We start from the raw sequence: 18429 nt of genomic DNA on the forward strand, positions 1-18429 counted from the left end.
GTTTAGCCCGAAGAAGAGAAGGCTGAGCGTAGACATGATAGCCATGTATAACTATGTGAGGGGAAGTCATAGGAAAGAGGAAGCAGAATATTGGTTTCAAACTACAGGATAGGAGTTTCCACCTGAACATTAGGAAGAACTTTCTGACTGTGAGGGCTGTTCATCAGCGGAACTCTGTCCTGGAGTGTGGTGGAGGCTTCTTCTTTGGAGGCTTTTAAGCAGAGGCTGGATGGCCATCTGTAGAGGTACTTTGAATGAGATTTTCCTGTTTCTTGGCAGGGAGTTGGACTGGATGGCCCATGAAGTCTCTTCCAACGCAATGATTCTATGAACGTAGTACGGAATGGACATGCCTCTATGGACATTTAATGACTGGATAAAGTTGGAGGCATAAAACTGTGATTGTTGTAGGTCTGCATTAATTCTATAGTATAGGTGCAAACTGTGCACATTGTCCTAGCTTTGACTAAAAGACAGCATGCGCTCTTCTTCAGTCTCTCCGACATCCCAAGAAATATACCGACAATCATATAAAATGTTGGAGCAATGGGTTAAACCCATTGTGTCCCCCATTTTCTGCAGAATGATGCTCAACCAATTCAAAGGTCATATGAAAATCCTTAATTTTGGCTCCAAACCTGCCCTCAATTTATACACAAGGTCAATTTCTTTGTAAGTATATCTGTCAGTAGGAAAAGACTTAATGGCACTGAACAATATAGCAATACAACAGTGATTACTATCTTATGAAAACAACTGCACATATTTTCTGTAATTTTTTATTTTACTTACAGTAACAAAAACATATGAAGTTCCACATTTAATGTACAATGATATATTCTGAAATATAAAATACAATTTACAGAAACCTGTCCAGTAAACCTAAACAAACACTTAATTTAGCATACTTACATATATGTCTTTAAGTTAGAAACGTCTTGAATAAAAATTACATCATAGTAGGCATTTGCATTCTACACCACCTTTTTAATATTTTGCAAAAAGGTTTTTGCATACAGGTTGTGTTTAAATCAATGCAATCTTGATGTTTAAAGAGAAAGATGAAAGAATATAAAGTGTAAATTTGTAGTGAACTATTTATGGAATAGAGCTACTCGTAATGCAATTTCCAAAATGTAATGTTATGAATCTAATTTTACATTTGCAAATATTTATAAAAATATCAAAGTAATTGCTCATCTGTACATATAAATCCAGATAAACTGCTGACTTATTCTGTGCACTGTTAAGGAAATAGTATACTGCATTCACAGTGAAAAGCTCTCCTTTTTTTAAAGCAAAGAATTGTTGTGATCGGTTTTTCTAGACCGATCTATACACAAATATTTACTTCCGTATTAGCAAGATAACCACAAGTTTGACAAGAAAAGTAGTGGGGGCGTATTCTGGCCAGAAAGCACTTTCAAATGTCTGGTAATGACAACAGCAGAATTAACTACATGTTTGCATCTCTCTTATTAAAAGAAATGTCTGAAAAGTGTTACAAATCTTTTTAATGAATATTATAGAAAAGCCAAACTGCTCAGAGTCTTAAATCTTCATCTTTTCATGACGTTCAGGTAGCTATTCTGTCTGTCAAAGGAAAATGTATAAACTTATCTTCCAATAAGCATGTTTTAAAACTTGACTGTATTTTCTAGAGAGGTTATTATTTTCCATCAAATATGTCATTTCTAAAAATTCAAAATTTAAAAATGTTTAAAGTAAAGAATTCTTTAGATATACTCATTTTATGTCTAAATTGTTACCAGGGGAAGTCTGCAACTCAAAATGGCCACATGTTAAAAGGAAAATGGTGAGCTTAAAAGCTTAGGGTTTTTATCTAAAGACTCTGCAAGTTACAAGCAAGTGATAACATTGCTCCTGAGCCATCATTTCTTAAGTACAAAAAATCAGCCCACAACCAGGTTTGTTCAGGATAGAAATATTGGGCTCTCTTGTATGTAGAAAACCAAAATAATATATATTTGAGATGTAAAGGTATGGCTTCTAAGTTCTTTCTTACATTTCCATTAAATTACAATTCAAGTTACTGGAAAACATAACTTTATATGCTAAAAAAGCAATGTGCTTGTTGAAGGCAATTCCCATTTTTAATGTCTTCAAATGGAAATTTCAAGAAAAAGGAAACAGGAAAAATCAGAACGCTTTAGAACTATAGCACGGTTGTCACAATACCTGCTTGTGTGGGTGCAGTACCTTGTACATGGACTCAGCACATCCTTGCCCACAAATTCTCACCTTAGCAGCAGTGCAGTGGTCCAAGGAAAGGGAGGGGACAAGTGTCTCTTAAGCCCTATTGGAATCTGTGCACAGGTACTGTTCCTATACAGGGAAGAATTGTGCTGTATGCATTTTGTAAGAAAACAGTATGAAAACATGTAGCAAGCCCAATATGTACCTGGCTTAATATCTGAATATATGCATTTACAATTCAAAATTTATCTTTTTTGTGAAATACATTTTACCAAAGTATTTTCTAACAAAACCAATATACAATATGTACAAATAGTACACAATCAATCCTTACACCCCCTACCCCTCCATCTGAGCAATCTAATATTGAGTAGTAATTTTTATGTTTGCTTATTGGAAGGAGCAGCTTCTTGATGTGATGGCCTCTGACCACCTGTTTGTGTCTCAGTCTTTGAGTCTTTATCACATTCTTTACTTTTGCTTCGGTCCTTGCGATCTCTCCCTCTATCTTTGTCACGGTCCCTATCCCTTTCTCTATCTTTTTCTCTCTCCCTACTTCGAGCTTGGTCTCGGTATCTATCATAATCACGGTCTCTGCTTCTTGATCTATCTCGCCTTCGGTAATTATCTCCATCTCTATTTCTTCCCCTCTCTCTGGTTCTCTCCCAATCTTTACCCCGTTCTGAATCTCTTTCTCTGTTATAGCCTCTCTCTCTATTTTTATCCCAGTCTTTTTCCTTGTGTCTCTCCCATTCCCTTTCCCTACCCCTATTCCAATTTCTGCCACGGTCCTTTTCCCATGCCCAGTTATGATCGCGATCTCTCCGTCTATCATCAGTTCCCCTATTTGATCGATTATCTGAGTGATCAGCATGCTCTGGTATTTTTTCCTTATTACCCCCCTCATATCTCTCTCTCTGTCTTCCTTCAAAAGGCTTATTTCTGTAATCATTACTTCGGCTGTCTCGAAAATCAGATCCTGACCACTGTGTTTCTGACTCAACATCTTGCTCTGCAATATCAGAATGAGTGGCAGGTGGTCCAGTTTCATTCCAGATCTCTTTGCGATGCTGTGATTGATGACTTGGGAGATCCAAAAGAGGTCTGGGGGCTGGTTTAATACCTTGCTGGGATTGCCCAGCAAAATTATGTCTATTAGAAGGTTCATTTTGTTCTGGAAACTGGCCAGGCACAGACCCCCTTGGCCCTCCATACTGGTGTGGTGGGGCTGGACCTCTTTGATTTGGAAATCTGGGAGGTGGGCTCCCTCTCCGTTCTTCAAATGGTGCTGGTAAAAGTCCCCTTGGTCCTGGCATGTGACCTGGAGCAGACCCTCTTTGTCCTTCAAACTGATTTGGAGGTGGACCTCTTGGGCCTCCAAAATTATTAGGTGGTGGACCTCTTGGGCCTCCAAACTGAGAAGATGGACCTCCTCTCTGAGTTTTAAATTTATTTTGGGAAGGCCTTCTTTGGTCCTTCAAAGGAAAGGGTGGTCTGTTTCCCATAAACTGGGGGGACTCAGATTCCTTATATTTTCCAGGAGGACCACTCATTTCATGATACTGAGAATCTGCAAATTCTATATCCTTCACATCAGGTTCCCTATGGTCTTCAAATTGAGCAGGTGCTTGTTCTCTTGGATTACCAGGAAATGATGGTGGAGGTCCCCTGTTATCAATAAAATGAGGAGGTGGTCCATGCTGTGCAGAAAATAAAGAAGGAATAGGTGGTCTTGGGGCTCCAAATATATTTGGTGGTGGCCCCATTTGCCCGTCATTACTTGGGGGAGGATTATGTCCCTCAATAAAATGGAAGCCAGGAGCACCAGGAATTAATGGAGGGCCACCTGTATAGCCAACAGAAGAAAAAGGGGCTGCACCTCTCACTTCCTCACTTTGAATTGTGGAAGTTTTCATTTGTTCATAAAAATGACAAGGTTGAGGATTTTTTTGGTCTTCATAATGTGAGGGACCACTTTCCGCTTCATAGGGAACAGGAATGTTCTCCTGAGATGTGAACAGTGGATTTGAAAAAGAATCCATTACTATACCAGCAGTATTATTGTCCTGAGGCTTATTTGACCAAGATACACTCTGAGCATTGTCAGGTGCAGAGAAAGTAGGCATAAAACATGGATTAAGTGGTGGTGTGGGTAGCAGTACTTTACGAATAGGTGCAGTTGTGGTCATTTCAATGGAAGGTGGCATATGCATAGCTTCCTGGTGAAGTTGTGGGGCATTTTCATATGTAATAGATGCAGCTTGTTCAGGGATATCCGAAATGTTTCCACTTGGAATCCATGTATCAGTATGAGTAGATGAAGCAGGAGGGGTCAGCGTTTTATCTTCTTTATCAGATGAAGCTTGCAATGGGCCTGAATGAGGTGGTGGGATTTGACTTGCAGCAGATTCTCCTGATAAGACATGCTGTTTTATAGTAGAGTCAGAACTTTCGTTAGGTTCAGTTAGAATCCTTCTAGCTTGTCGTGGGTCTCGACTTTGTCTAGTATCACTGCCCTGATTAACCATCTGAGTTGAAGATGTGGGTAACTCAGATTTTTCAGAAGCTTGATTTTCATGTTGGAATATTTTTGCAATGGATGTTTTTGGAGGTGGTGACATTAAAGCATCGGACACTGAAAAATGAGCCATTGATACTCCAACAGCTGCTCTTTGTTGCCTGAGGGCTTCTTCTTGTTCTTCAAGTTGTCTTTTCTGTTCTTCTATTTGTTTGTTCAATTCTTCCAACATTTTCTGTTGCTCAACCAAGGATGGTTGTGAAGACGCATCAGGAACAAATGGAGCTGAGATTGTCAAAGAGTTGCTTTTAGATTCTGAATACATTTTATTAGGCAAATCATCAATAGTAACTTTGGCTTCTTCTAAGATTGTTTCATCCTCTGGATCATAGGCCTCATCTTCTTGCTCAGAAGTTTCACATTGCTTTCCAATTGTACTTTCATTGCTCTGCACCTCATATGATCTTTCTGGGATATACTCTTCCTCAGGGTCATAAGGTCTATCATCTTCCTCCTCTTCTATCACTTTATCTTTTGACATCTGCCCAAACTGCTGCACAATGGGATCTAGTAAGGGAGGGGCTGGTAATTTTTCATCAGCAGCAGTTTGTGCGTCAGGCTTTGAAGTACCAGCACCTTCAGATTCATTGTTAACAGAGTCAAAAGCCTTCTTCTTACCAAAAAGAGTTTGCAGAATGTGATCAAGTGGTGTAGAGGATTTTGAAGATGAAGTAGTAGAAGATGCCGTAGTTGTATTAGTTTCTGATGCTGTAGCATTTGATGGTGCAACAGTACTTGTGTTTCCTGCTTTAACTGATGATATTATTTTTAACACTGAAGGCATCATGGAGGAGGAAGTCTCTGAAGGTGGATCCGGGGGTGGAGGTGGTGGGGATCCTGGTGGTGTGGTACTAACAACTGTTTCTGCAGAATACAGAGAGAACTTTGGAGATTTTTTCTCTTGCTGGGAAAGAACACCACCTTTTGAGTAACCAGAAATTTCAACTTCTTCCTGTATCTGAATCCTGCTCCTTTTTTCTTCAGTTTTTTCAGATTCCAGTACAGTTGCAGGACGCTTAGCTTTTTGGCAAATTACTAATCCAAGAATTAAATTTGGACGAGTTGATTCAAGGCCTGTAAGACAAAAGAAGATTCTGTGTAAGGCATTAGCAATTAAATTTAAGTGTAAAAGAGCATAGACTATTTTACTATTCCATTGTCCAAACACTAATTAATAGTAAAAATTTATCCTTCTTATATGGATCAGTCTATATTTGAAGCCTACTAAGAACTTAATTTATTTATTGGTCACATACATTTAATGTTTGCAATTAATTACCGGTACTTCAGTTATTATACCAGGTTCACAGTCAAAAGTAACAAGTGCAAGCACTGATTTTAACTTTAAAAGGCTAAATTATGCAAAACAATACCTATATCCTAGTTTAAGAGTAAGAAAAGTAATACATGTGACTTAGTGGAGAACCTTATAACTGTGCCACTTTCTCTATTTCTTAGGAATTACCCTGAATTTTACACCGACTTTTAGATGGAAGAATTGGTTTACTGTATATGAGCATGATTCCTGTACAATTTCATCATAAATAAGGTATGCATATATACAAAATATAATCTTCAGAATGCAGACATTGGGAAGCTACTGTTAAGAATTACTATACTGATGTACCAAAGCAGCATGCAATAAAAATCAACAGGATGATGCTGGGTTTGTTTTAAATTTGTAGGCCACCTTAATTCTCAGTGATGAGGAAAATGTTGGAAATAATGAAATCACCATCATGATGCTCTGGTTCTTATAAATGGTTGTGTTTCATGGAATTATTTAATCACATGGTTGATAGCCAGAAATCTGCATTTTCTTTTCTTTTCTTTGACATGAGTTTAGCCTTTTTTGTGAAGTGAGAGGGTCAACAACAAACATCTAAATACTATAGATGTTTAAATGTATACGCTAAGTACTGATACATCATTATGCTTTTAGCTCCTAATAGGCTGCAATAAGATCTCTCCTTATTTAATTCTGGCATGAGAATTCTGTTTATAGAGTTTCATACTCTGAGGATAAAACTGTCTATTGGTAAGAACACTTCTAATTAATATAAAATAAATCATTTTGGGGAAAGATAATAGCAAATGCAAACTTTGACAAACTTCCAAATTTGTGAAATGTTCTAGCAATTTAATTTGGCCTTTAAATGCCATCTCATGTTAGAATGTTTATCTGTAAGTGCAAACCTCTTCTGAAACTGTGATAGGTATGCCATAGGGTAGCCCCAAGACAGAAATGGCTTGAAGATACACAACAACATAACATGTGGTATTAACTTAAACACTATATAATGTTTGCTTTCCACTTTCTTTGGAAATGGAGAGTTCTGTGTGAGGTATGTTGTACCAACTTTGCCCTAAGGTCAGAACTGAGCAGAATAAACATGTCTCCAGCACAACCTCTCTGCAAGAACACAGTCTAGCATGCTATGTGAACACACTATCTTCTACTTTGGTTGAAAACCAAAGATGGAGAAGGCAATGTTAATAGGTTAAGTCTGGATTTGAAACAGATTGAGTTCTGCGGATTACTTCTCCCTTTTTTGAGTGGATGCTCATTACGATTCATTTGGAATGTGTTCAGTCTAATGAGTGAAGATCAGCGACCAATTGCTGGATGAATGCCTTAAATGAAGTTGACGAGAACTATAAAAATATATTGTTGCTAGTAGTCAACAGAGGTTAAATTCTATTGGTAGTTCTGATTAAAATAAGAGCACTGAATCAACTGAAATGTTGTGACATGTGATTTATCTGTTATGATAATATTCTTTCTCCGTGTCTTAAGCAATCTTATACACGCATACGTGGGAACCCCACTGAACTCAATGGAGCTCTTTTCAGTACCTGTGTTTAGGACAGAACTATTGCTAATAACGTGTCTTAATGACAGTTTAGGGATATTTTGCCCATTTTTGTTAACAGGCAATCCAATGTTATTTCTTATTTCTTGAACAAGTTTTGCATTCCACCCAATCCTCCAATTTAATCACTTCCTTATCAAGTCCTCCTTCTATCAAGGTTATTCCACTCAGGCATTGGTTTTGTTCTGTGTCACCTGCATGGTCTAAGTGCTATGCGACAGGCTCAATAAATGTTATTGTATTATGCTAAGATAACTGATTTTATTAATTTCTATGTGGCCAATCCAGTTTAAATCCAAGAATTGGAAATGTAGATAAACATCTACTAAAAAGCCAAAATGATTTGGGAATAGTTACTTCTAACTTCTTCCGTACAAATAAACATTTTTGTTTTCCAGTTATTTGTCTAATAATTTGGGGAAAAATTGCAGTAAGTTGTTGCTAGATTCATTAATATTCCACTTTTTTGAACAAGTACTAAGTGGCCTACTTTTTCATCTCCCATTAAGCTTTGTAAAACATTCTGCCCCTGCAATAATAAATATATATTTAAATTATGTTTAATATTCTGAAAGATCTCTTGAGGTGTAAGTTGAAATCACTGCAATTCATTGAGAAGCTACAGGACTCTTTAAGTAATTTTGTTTATACATTTTGGTCATCTGGGGGATTTTAAACTATTTTAACTTTATTATTTATAATATGGATAATGACATGGAGCATTCTTGGAACTTTTATCATTTGTTTTTAGCTTTGCTTTTATGTTACAATGTATATTTTAAGATGATGTGAGCTGCCTTGAGTCCACCTTGAGAAAGGTGGCAAAAATGTCCTAAATAAATAAATAAACGTTGCTGTAAAGTGCATCTCTTGGTCATAGCACGCATTGGCAGAAGTAGTTGCATTTAGAAGAACCAGAGATTGATCATGCTTGCTACAGCAGGAATGAGTGAGCAGCTCTGAATGAACAGCAGAACTGAGCCTGTTGGGTGTGCTTCTCAGCAAATATGGTCTCTCTACCTCTTACACAAATGAATTATAAACGCAGCCAGTGCAGCTACAAATGCTGCCTTTTCACTAAGATTTACATGTCAGTCATCAAATGGCCACAAAGAAGAGGCGAACAGCAGTTGTCTAAAAGCCTCTGCTGCTAGAATTGTATCAACAAGAAAAGTGTCAGATTAAATTTTACAGGTGCCACATTTCTGCAGACAAAATACTATGAGGGGAGGCCAGGGCATCAAAGTGATATGTTTAAGAACAGAACAAATGTTCCTCATCCAATTCTAGGTGGTTTGTAAGTGCTGGAAAGGGTTTTTTCTGTGAACAGAGGGCATGCTTGTAGCAGCCATAACTGGTAGATGATTGTATAACTAGAGGATCGACACTGATTATCCTCCCTCTCTTGTCTGGCATGGAAGGAGGTCATGAGGAGAAATGGTCTAAGTCGAAGCATGTGATTCCAGTCCAATTTGTTGTGCAGGGTTGTCAGTCGTGTGAATCATGTCGGTAGGAGTCATTTATGCAGGATCAGAAAACACATCACTGTAGAACTCCTTCGTGAAATTGTTGTTACTGATCACAAAAAGGGGGAAGTGACTGCTATCACTGAAACATCTACCATCAAAGCTGAATGATTCAATCATCACAACATCCTTCTCTCCTTTAGTGATATAAAAATATTTCACTCCCATGAGAAATAATGTTTCCCCATCGTGGTCCCTGTGAATCGCACATATGGTTATTCCTGCACTTGCGCAGGTAGCTTCGGAAAGTTCTAGAGACAAATCTTTTGATATATTATGGCGGTAGCCCCGCCCACACTCCCCGCCTGTATATAGCCAGTGGGAGAGGCTACTGCTCCAGTTCTTGTCATCCGCCGTTTGCAGCAGCTAGAAAGGTTAGAAACTCAATTGCTCGGACTGCCCTCACACTGTGACTATTTCATCCATAACTTTTCTCCTTAAAAATGAAACCAATTCTCCTTATCTGGGACATATGTGTAAGTAAATCCAACTGAACTAAATAGGACTTGCCTCTAAATCAGAGTTTCTCAAACTATGCTCCTCCAGATGTTTTGGATTCTCCAGCTGGGATTTCTGGGAGCTGAAGTCCAAAACACTTGGAGGAGCACAGTTTGAGAAATACTGCTCTAAATAGAGATGCATAGGATTGTACTATTCAGAACTTCGCAATCTCGACCTTAAAGCAATATGTAATAATTTTAAGGTGCCTCAAGAGCAACTAACTATTGCCTTGTTTGTAAAATGATTTTGTCTCAGCACTAGATACATTGTGTCTAAAATGCAGAAAGAATGCTGTGATATACAATGTATGTATATTCACTATACTTGTGATGCATACATGCATGCGTGTGTGCATTTCTCCCAGCAGTCTTCTTGCCATTTAAATTGGAGTCTTATTTCATAAAACGGAAAGATAAAACTTGCAATTCTTCAATTGAAAGAGACAATGACCACTTTGGATAAAATTATTTTATTTAATTATGTTGGTGAAAGCAATAAATTTCATTTGCCTTGCCTTAGAAAAACACCAGTTGTGTATTTATACTTGTTCATGTATACATAAACCACAGCACTGGGACACCTTTACATCTAAAAACACAGACTTCGAAATGTGGTGTGTCTAAGTTGTAGATTCAGAAGCCTACATCTGGTTTGATCCTTGTTTTACATCTGTTTCATGAAGTGCAATATTTTTTGTCCTCCTGCAACAGGAACTAAATTTCAGGGAGTTTGCTTCTGCTGTGCTTGAATTTCACACACTAACCAATAGCCAACATATTTTACGAGAGTAGTCACTTTAATGACACTCTCCTTAACCAACTCAAGTTTAGATTTTTATTTTATTTTTTTAAAAATAGTAGTGTGGGAACACAGTGCAGCATTTCTTAGTAGGAGAAGATGATTGTTTTTACTAAATAATACATATATAATTTGCATTTTTTTCTAATTTGTAAAATACGGGGTGGAATCACTAAAATGATCATTACTCCTATCAAACAAATTTGTAGCCGTTCAAAGCTACAGATTATATTCCTATGTGTACTTACCTATGTGATATCCCAATGAGGTTATAATGGGGCTATAACATATTCTCACATAAGAAAAAGTACCTGATGTGTATGTCACCTTTCAACAGCAAATAGATTACAATGTAGGATGCTGTTAAATAAGACATATGTGCCTTTCTAGCTGGAATGATTCCGTTAGGAGTTTGCACCATGTCTCTTCTTCTTTCTCTTCTTCGCCTTAATATCAACCTCAACCTTCATATGAAGCCCGGTGAAGTCTTTAAAATCAGATTCTTCACCCTCAGTGCTCTTTAATGGATTCAGAATTTACCCTGGTTTGGAGGTTCTCTTCAAGAGTGTCACAGTGTGTCATGATTGAGTGCAGAAGTTGGGAACCACAAGTTTTAAAAACACAAGTTATTTTCAACTGTATCTTATGCCTGCAGGGCTTCTCTATTAAAATATGCTCTTAGGTAGAAAACAGCTTTTCGAAGAAATAAGGTATGAAACTAGTACTGATTTTTCCCCTTGCAACAATATAAGGGTTTATGATTAAGGTGGCATCATTATGCTAGGTTAGCAACTTCATGTGCGTCTAACCCAGTGGTATCAAACTTGTGGCCCTCCAGGTGTTTTAGATTTTGGCTCTCAGAACTCCTGGCCACTGTAAAAGCTGGCTAAGGCTTCTGGGAATTGGAGAAACACAAATTTGACACCTTTGGTCTAATCAATTTCTTTGGACTCCCTTCTTCCTCCACCACTTAGCGCCCAAATCTGGTGGTTTTTTGAATTTGGGGATACCATTTTTGCACAGTCATGTTTGAAAACTGGCACGCATCTTTCAGTCTGAATGACATTTTGTGTTACTCTGAAGTATGGCATTTTGTTTATTTATGTGTTTTATGGTTTTTATTGCTTCTACTGCTTTTATATGGTCTATATTATATGTTAATGTTTTAAATTATATTTTATGTTGTTGGTGACATTGATTACCGATTGTAAAAAGCCTCGAGTCGCCTTCAGGCTGAGAGAAGCGGTATATAACTATGGTAAATAAATAAATAAATATTTCAAAATATGACTAAAAAACCTATGACTTTTTACAAATGTTCTTCATTCCTATGAAGTAACAGTGTGTCTGTACAAAGATTTTCACATCTTATATGAAAATTGTTGAACTTCCTCAATTTAAAAGACCATTCTGTATCATGCCTTTCTTCTCTGTGTTTACCGAACTGAAAATGTTTTAAGCAGTTGTAACTCAGGAGGCCAAAGGTATTTTGAATTCCCTACAATTGATTGCTTACCTGGTCCCTCAAAGGGCAAAAGTTTGGACGGAATAGGATCCTTAGCACTGAGAGGTATCAAATAGAGGTCCTTGACATGCCTGTTGTTATTAGCTACCACGCCAAATCGGCCACGACTGCTAAAATAGGAGTATAGGGAAATGTAGGCAACTTCCTCTTCTTCTGTTGCAGGATGGAAACGAATCAGACATAATTCCTACAATACATAATAAAAAGAAAAAAAAAACACTGACCTTTTGCTCATTAATAAAAAAGCAATTATGGGAAATATAACATGAATTAGTAATTCCAGAATTATATGATCCCAAATGTTGTGTTTTAAAAAGACCCAATAACACTATTTCAGTTAACCTTTCCCCCTACTTCCTTACCAAACAATTCAAAATAGTGTACAATTAGATCCTCTCATCAATATGTTACTTCATGATGTTTCCAGATTTTTTTCAAAATTTAGATAGTATATCGTGAAGTTTCAAATACAACAGAAGTCCTATTATCACAAGACGGGGAAAGGAAAGGCGTGCATAGAAGGCAAGAGAGCAGTTTATATTATTTTGCACAAAAGGATTCTTAGCTGGGATCTAGAGAGCTAATGAGTGTGAGGAAGAAGAAATAACTGGGAAGGAATTTTACTTTCTACTTGAAATAGCTGACAGGCATCCTATATTAGAACATTCTTTTAAAAGCCCTCCCACTATTTTAAAAGACTTGAAGTGCAAAGCATTACACATTCCCTTATGATTAGGCAATAATATAAAAGGAAAAGTCAATCTCCACTTCTTCATTAGGAAGAAGAGACAGTTGTATAATCACTGGATCCAACTGACGAATGGCATTTCAAGTACATTCTAAAATTCTTCATTACTAATCTTAATTTTTAAATAAATACCTTTGTCACTGAAGACTTAAGTTTGCCAATATAATCCCACACTGTCTTTGGTGAGATCCTTCCTCCGATATGAATTGTATCTGGTAGATCCTAAATGAGAAGGATTTACATGGCGTGAGGCATGGCATGACTTGAGGATAAAGCGTGCTATCCTTACTGCTTCTTCCAACAAACAGATAACACCAGATTGCAAAGAAAAGGTATATTGTTATTGTACTGTATTTAGAATGGATTCTTTGCATCCTCATCTTTCATATATCTAATTGAAACCAAGTGAATCCCATAGACCATAGATGCTCAAAATTTGGAATTGGAACAAATATTACTCTCCTTCTGAATCTTATATGAGAGGAGAACCCCTTAAACTTTCAAATCAATACTGTACATTCTAATTAGAAAAAGGAGCCATATCTAACCTTACAAATTATAGCTTACAGCAGTCCTTAAGTTATAGTTAGGTTTGCTCTTAAGTTGAATTTGTGTGTAATTCAGAACAGGTACATTTTAAAATGCAACTCCAGCCAAAATATATATGCATGTATGTTACGGACAGCACAGGGAATGTGCTATCCAGTGACATTTGTTTTCCTATCTGTGCCCGTGTTCAGAAGATTTCACCTCACTTTCTGTCTCCGTGACAATTGGAGTTTGAAAACTTTGGCTTGTTGTGGAAACAACGATTGGTGATAAAGCGTTGGTTTTTCCCCATTGTAACTCTTTCAGGACTGGATTTCACTTCCTAGGGTCAGATTTCTCTCACTTCCTGATGTCTCCCATTCTTAACCATAAGTCATATATATGTAACTGGGGGACTGTCTGTACAAGGGAGCTTGGAAATAAACATGCACAGTATTTGGCTAGTATGCAAAGGGATCTTGTAGCACCTTTGCAACTGAGAGAAGTTGAGCAGCACAGGGTTTCGTAGTCTTCAGACTACTTTTTCAGCTATATCAGGCTAGGTGAGATATTATTTTGTGACACACAGAAAGCACCATTTGAGATTACTTTCTGGAAGTGGAAAGTGGTCTGGAAAATCAGTTACAGGTGTTGTTAAAGGCCCAAAGTTCACTCCCTCTGATACTAGGCTCAAAATACAATGCGGTTTTTTTTAACTTTGATAAAGGCTTTATGTAAAGAAATACTATTTTGGTAAGTTATAGCAGAAAACCCCTATGACAGAAAAATTACTGCTCTACATACACACAAAGCACAATATGGAGCCTCGTCCTCATCAAAGCATGAAATATGTTATGAATTGTTGTGACTTGTATTAAGCTAGAAATAGTCAAATCATTTTATATTAATTTCTTTGGAGTTGACTTCATTTAGCTTCCACACTTTGTTCTGCATAGTGATCTATTAAAACTCAAATATGTTATAAAAATCTTATTTGGTTGGTCTATTTAGCCTTCAGGCTGACATGTAGTTCAGTGGATTGGAAATATAATTCAAGAAACTGCAGCTTGCAGTTTCTAAAACATGTTAAACATAGAATATATATAACTTTAGTTAAGGCACACCCCACAAATCACAAGCCTTCCAAAGACCCACCTCACTAAGGTAGTCAAAGGATCCAGAGACGGGATATGCCTTGGTGACAAACTTAGCCACACTCTGCATGTTGATGAAGCCCTTCCAAATAGTGTTGAGGCGAGAAAGAAAAAGGGAAGTGTCTCCTTCTGAAGGGGACTGCATCTCTGTCACACTGTAAAACAGAAAATGAACACATTGGCTCAAGTAGGGAATCTTCGTTACCTTTCTCACAGTCACCTCTTCATTATAAAGAATTTCAACTTTAAAAACCCTCATAAATTACATCTTTGGTGCAATTAGGCTAGGCTTCAGTGTCGCTAGATGTATATTTTAGTAAAGTAAACAAACCAAGCAGTTAATTGCAATTTTAGATTCATCTAGGTATAGTCAATATTAATGTTATTGGTCACTAATTATGCACAATTGTTTTCCTGATCACCTTATACAATTTCTATTAACATTAGAAGCAGAGTTGGCAGAGCTGCCATTGCTTTTCTATTATACAAAAAAGACTGTCCTTTGGGAAAGATAAGAAGGTATGAAGTCATGACTCTATCCTTGATGCAGAGAATTCACATCTTTATATTTCCCAATCCTTGAATATTGGAGGTACATGGCATAAGAAAGCAGTACAGCAGAACAACTGAAAACAAGGTTTAAAATATAGGATGCTACAAGCTTATTGATTTTCCTTCAATATGATACATACCTAACATTTAATGATGGTGGACCTGCCAAATATCTTGGGTCAGATGATGGCTTAGTTAATATTGACTTTGGAGTTGGTAAAACAGATTTTGACGTTTCTGGTTTACTTTCTCCTACAGAAGATTTGTCAGGTGTAGAGATGGGAGGCAATACAGAGGTCTCAGAAGAAACGGTTGCTGATGAAGCACTCATGGCAGTTCTCGGATCTTTGCCAGAGACTGTCACAGTAGTGGTAACATTAACGGCATAAGACATGGGATACACTGGACTTTCATTAGACAGAGAAGGTTCTAAGTGAGTTTGTCCTTGAGTCAAAGGAATGTAAGCTTTTTCCATGCTTGGCTGAGAAAATGTTTCAGTTGCAGATACAACTTCAGGTTCTGGGGTATTCTCTGGTTCTTCTTCCTTTGTAGCCTCCATATCAACTGTTGGTGCTGAGCTTTCAGACTTTGGCTTTATCTCTGTCTTTGGTTCTGCCTTTTTAGTAGAAGATAATTTGGACTTCTTTGCAGGTGTTTCATCATCAGATGCAGAAACCTGACCTGCATAACAGACAAAATAAACATACATCATTGTGAGCCAGTGGAGTCTGGAGGACAGATGCTGGAATTGAGCATGAAAAAGGAGTCATTGGTCATAAAATCGACAGTGATGGGGCTTTTTGTGGCAGTTCTCCTTTAGAGAGGTTTGACTAATCCTATCCCTGATTATTTTTAGGTGGACAGATTCTTCCTGGGCTTTAATGTTTTCAAATCTGAAACTGATTAGTTTTTACTCTGGTTAATTTGTTTGTATGTGTAGAATCTTCTTTTGTAAGCTCTCTTCAGGCATGTTTAAGGTTAAAAGACAGCACAGAATTATCTCCAACATGAAAAATACATTATACACTTGATAGGAATATAGTAAGAAAAACAAGACAGAATTTCTTTGAGAAATTCTGTGTGAATGTTGACAATTATGTAGCAGATAACATTGGGCAGGAAACCAAAATGTTTTACACACTACAATTAAAAAATCAAGATTAATTGCAATAAAATAAAAGACCTGGTTTTTGTAAAAGTTAACTGATAAAAAGGAAATTACTATATTACAATATTCAATTCAAAATGTGGAATTTTGCTGAAAATGCAGCAAGTACTGAAATTCACCCAATGATGACGTTGTTGCACTGGGTTATATTAAGAGCAACAACTTTACCATTATTTCCATGTTTCTAGCACATGGTCTTTGGGTGCTATTATAAATCTATGTCATACCTGTACATATTTTGCAATTCAGATCAAAAAGGTGAGCTCGATGCTGACTTGTTGTGTCCTGTAACATACTGCTGAAAACATCCAAAACAGGAGTGCTGATCTTCTCTGGGGCCTTTCTTTCTGATTCTTGCTGCTCCTAAAAGGAATGCATAGAATGCAGATATTGAGGATATGCTGATCTTCCACTAATCTATACACTCAATAATCCACTGGCTCGGCCCCTGTTAAAAAAAACACTTACTGGGTTGCTGTGAGTTTTCCAGACTGTATGGCCATGTTCCAGAAGCATTCTCTTCTGACGTTTCACCAACATTTGCCACAGATGTGGACAAAAGACATGACAGAAAGCTTCTGGAGCATGGCCATACAGCCCAGCAAACTCACAGCAACCCAGTGATTCCAGCCATGAAAGCATTCAACAACACATAAAACACTTACTATTTTATATAGTAATGTGTTCTGAAAAAACAAGTGGGTTCAGCAAACCATGCATAGAGAATTAGCTGTAAACAGGTACCCAAGAGATTTATACTTACATCAGAATCAGATACTGGTGGAGAATCCTCCATGTTAACATCTGGGATGGGTTCTTGTTTTACAATTATTTTTTTATTTTCAAACGTTTTACGTCTAGGTGCCATTATCTATTTTAAAAAAAAGACCAAACAATTATTTGTACACACAAATATACACAATCTATCAATCAAGCATTAATATTGTTCTGTAGCAAGTCACCAACCAGCTGTAAGCAAATCTATGTAGAAAACCAACAAATCCATAAACTGAAATTCTCCAGAGATATTTAAAACAAGTCTAAGCAGGTAATTGCATAGCAATTCGTTATTTCTAAGTGCCAGGCAACTAACAGGTCAGTCTTATCAATAATCTTTACTTTACACTACAGAAATGTATTACTTACTGCTTTGCCTGGTTTTTCTCTCCACACAGAAAGTTCTTTGGACAAAAGTTCTTCTGGCTTCATTCTTACTAGCCTTGACAAAGGGAGGTCTTCTCGAAGCACACGATGGAAAAGTCCCTGAAAAGACAAGACTGGGTTGATTAGCAGATTGAGGAGTCCCTACTGTGTAAGCAACCAAAAATGTCTAATAGGTAAGTAAAATATGTTATCCAGTTTATTATTTTCCCCTAAAAGCTGTAGGGTAATAAAATTAACAACTTCAATATACACAAATATTTTGCATATTTGAGTAATTTATTGATACTGATATGAAGAGACCAATGCTATGCATGCATTGTGTCTCGGGTCCTTGTTCCTTTCCCAGCTAGGGGAATGCCAGAGGAATGAAGGATTCTCTGTCCAAGTGTAAAAGGGGACATTGGAAGCATTTTCATATGGAATTTCCCATAGTTCTCATTACTACTAGCTAATGATCAAATGTGGCATTAATAGCTTGAATAGCATTGCTCAAATCTCTTTTTAAGTTATTCATACTCATGCTAAATATTGTGGCAGATATCTAAAACAAAGGATGAATGCCAAAAAAAAGTACATTCTATTTATTTGTCCTGAATATACACACCTTTAAAAAAATAAAGAAGTCTTTAACCTTTTAGCCAAGCTTTCATACTTTCTAAGCATAATCTACATTAGGAAGAGAGTCATATCATAGGTTACTCAGCCAAATGAAATAGTTGTAAAGAAGTTATTCCCTCGTTTTTCTAAAAACAAACCTGATTTTTGGGGTCCTTGAGGTTGAACATAATACTGCGATATTTACTCTTGTAACGATTATCTGTAGCATGAAATAAATTAAACATCTCCTTTTCAATATTCAGTGCAATCTTTCCCACTTCACTTTCTGTCATGACCAGATCGTCGCTGTCATTCACTCTGCCAAAATAAGAACAAAATTTACTCAAGATACTCACTAATAAATAGCTCAATCTACCTAAAGCTGTTATGGGGTTTCAGAATAGATATGCTGATCTCTAAGCTTGATTGCTATCCTCCAACTGTCCCTGCTTATCTTAACTTTTTTAGTTGCTTTTAAAATTTCTCGGTTTTTCTCTTTT

General features: G+C 37.0%; 1 protein-coding gene across 4 annotated transcripts in view; it reads right to left on the reverse strand.

The window, feature by feature from the left end:
• Positions 1-765: 765 nt before the first annotated feature.
• DIDO1 (death inducer-obliterator 1) overlaps positions 766-18429 on the reverse strand; it is a 66419-nt gene continuing 48755 nt past the window's right edge. For all 4 annotated transcript variants that reach the window (XM_060771967.2, XM_060771968.2, XM_060771966.2 and 1 more), the window contains 9 exons: positions 18088-18247; positions 17315-17431; positions 16932-17039; positions 16396-16531; positions 15141-15681; positions 14450-14603; positions 12899-12988; positions 12010-12205; positions 766-5869 (listed from right to left, as the gene is read on the reverse strand). In XM_060771967.2, coding sequence (XP_060627950.2) covers positions 2598-5869; positions 12010-12205; positions 12899-12988; positions 14450-14603; positions 15141-15681; positions 16396-16531; positions 16932-17039; positions 17315-17431; positions 18088-18247 — 4774 coding nt within the window. In that variant the 3' untranslated portion in view covers positions 766-2597. The remainder of the gene's footprint in view (positions 5870-12009; positions 12206-12898; positions 12989-14449; positions 14604-15140; positions 15682-16395; positions 16532-16931; positions 17040-17314; positions 17432-18087; positions 18248-18429) is intronic.

Source organism: Anolis sagrei, chromosome 4 (genome assembly GCF_037176765.1).
Source record: "Anolis sagrei isolate rAnoSag1 chromosome 4, rAnoSag1.mat, whole genome shotgun sequence".
NCBI lineage: Eukaryota > Metazoa > Chordata > Lepidosauria > Squamata > Dactyloidae > Anolis > Anolis sagrei.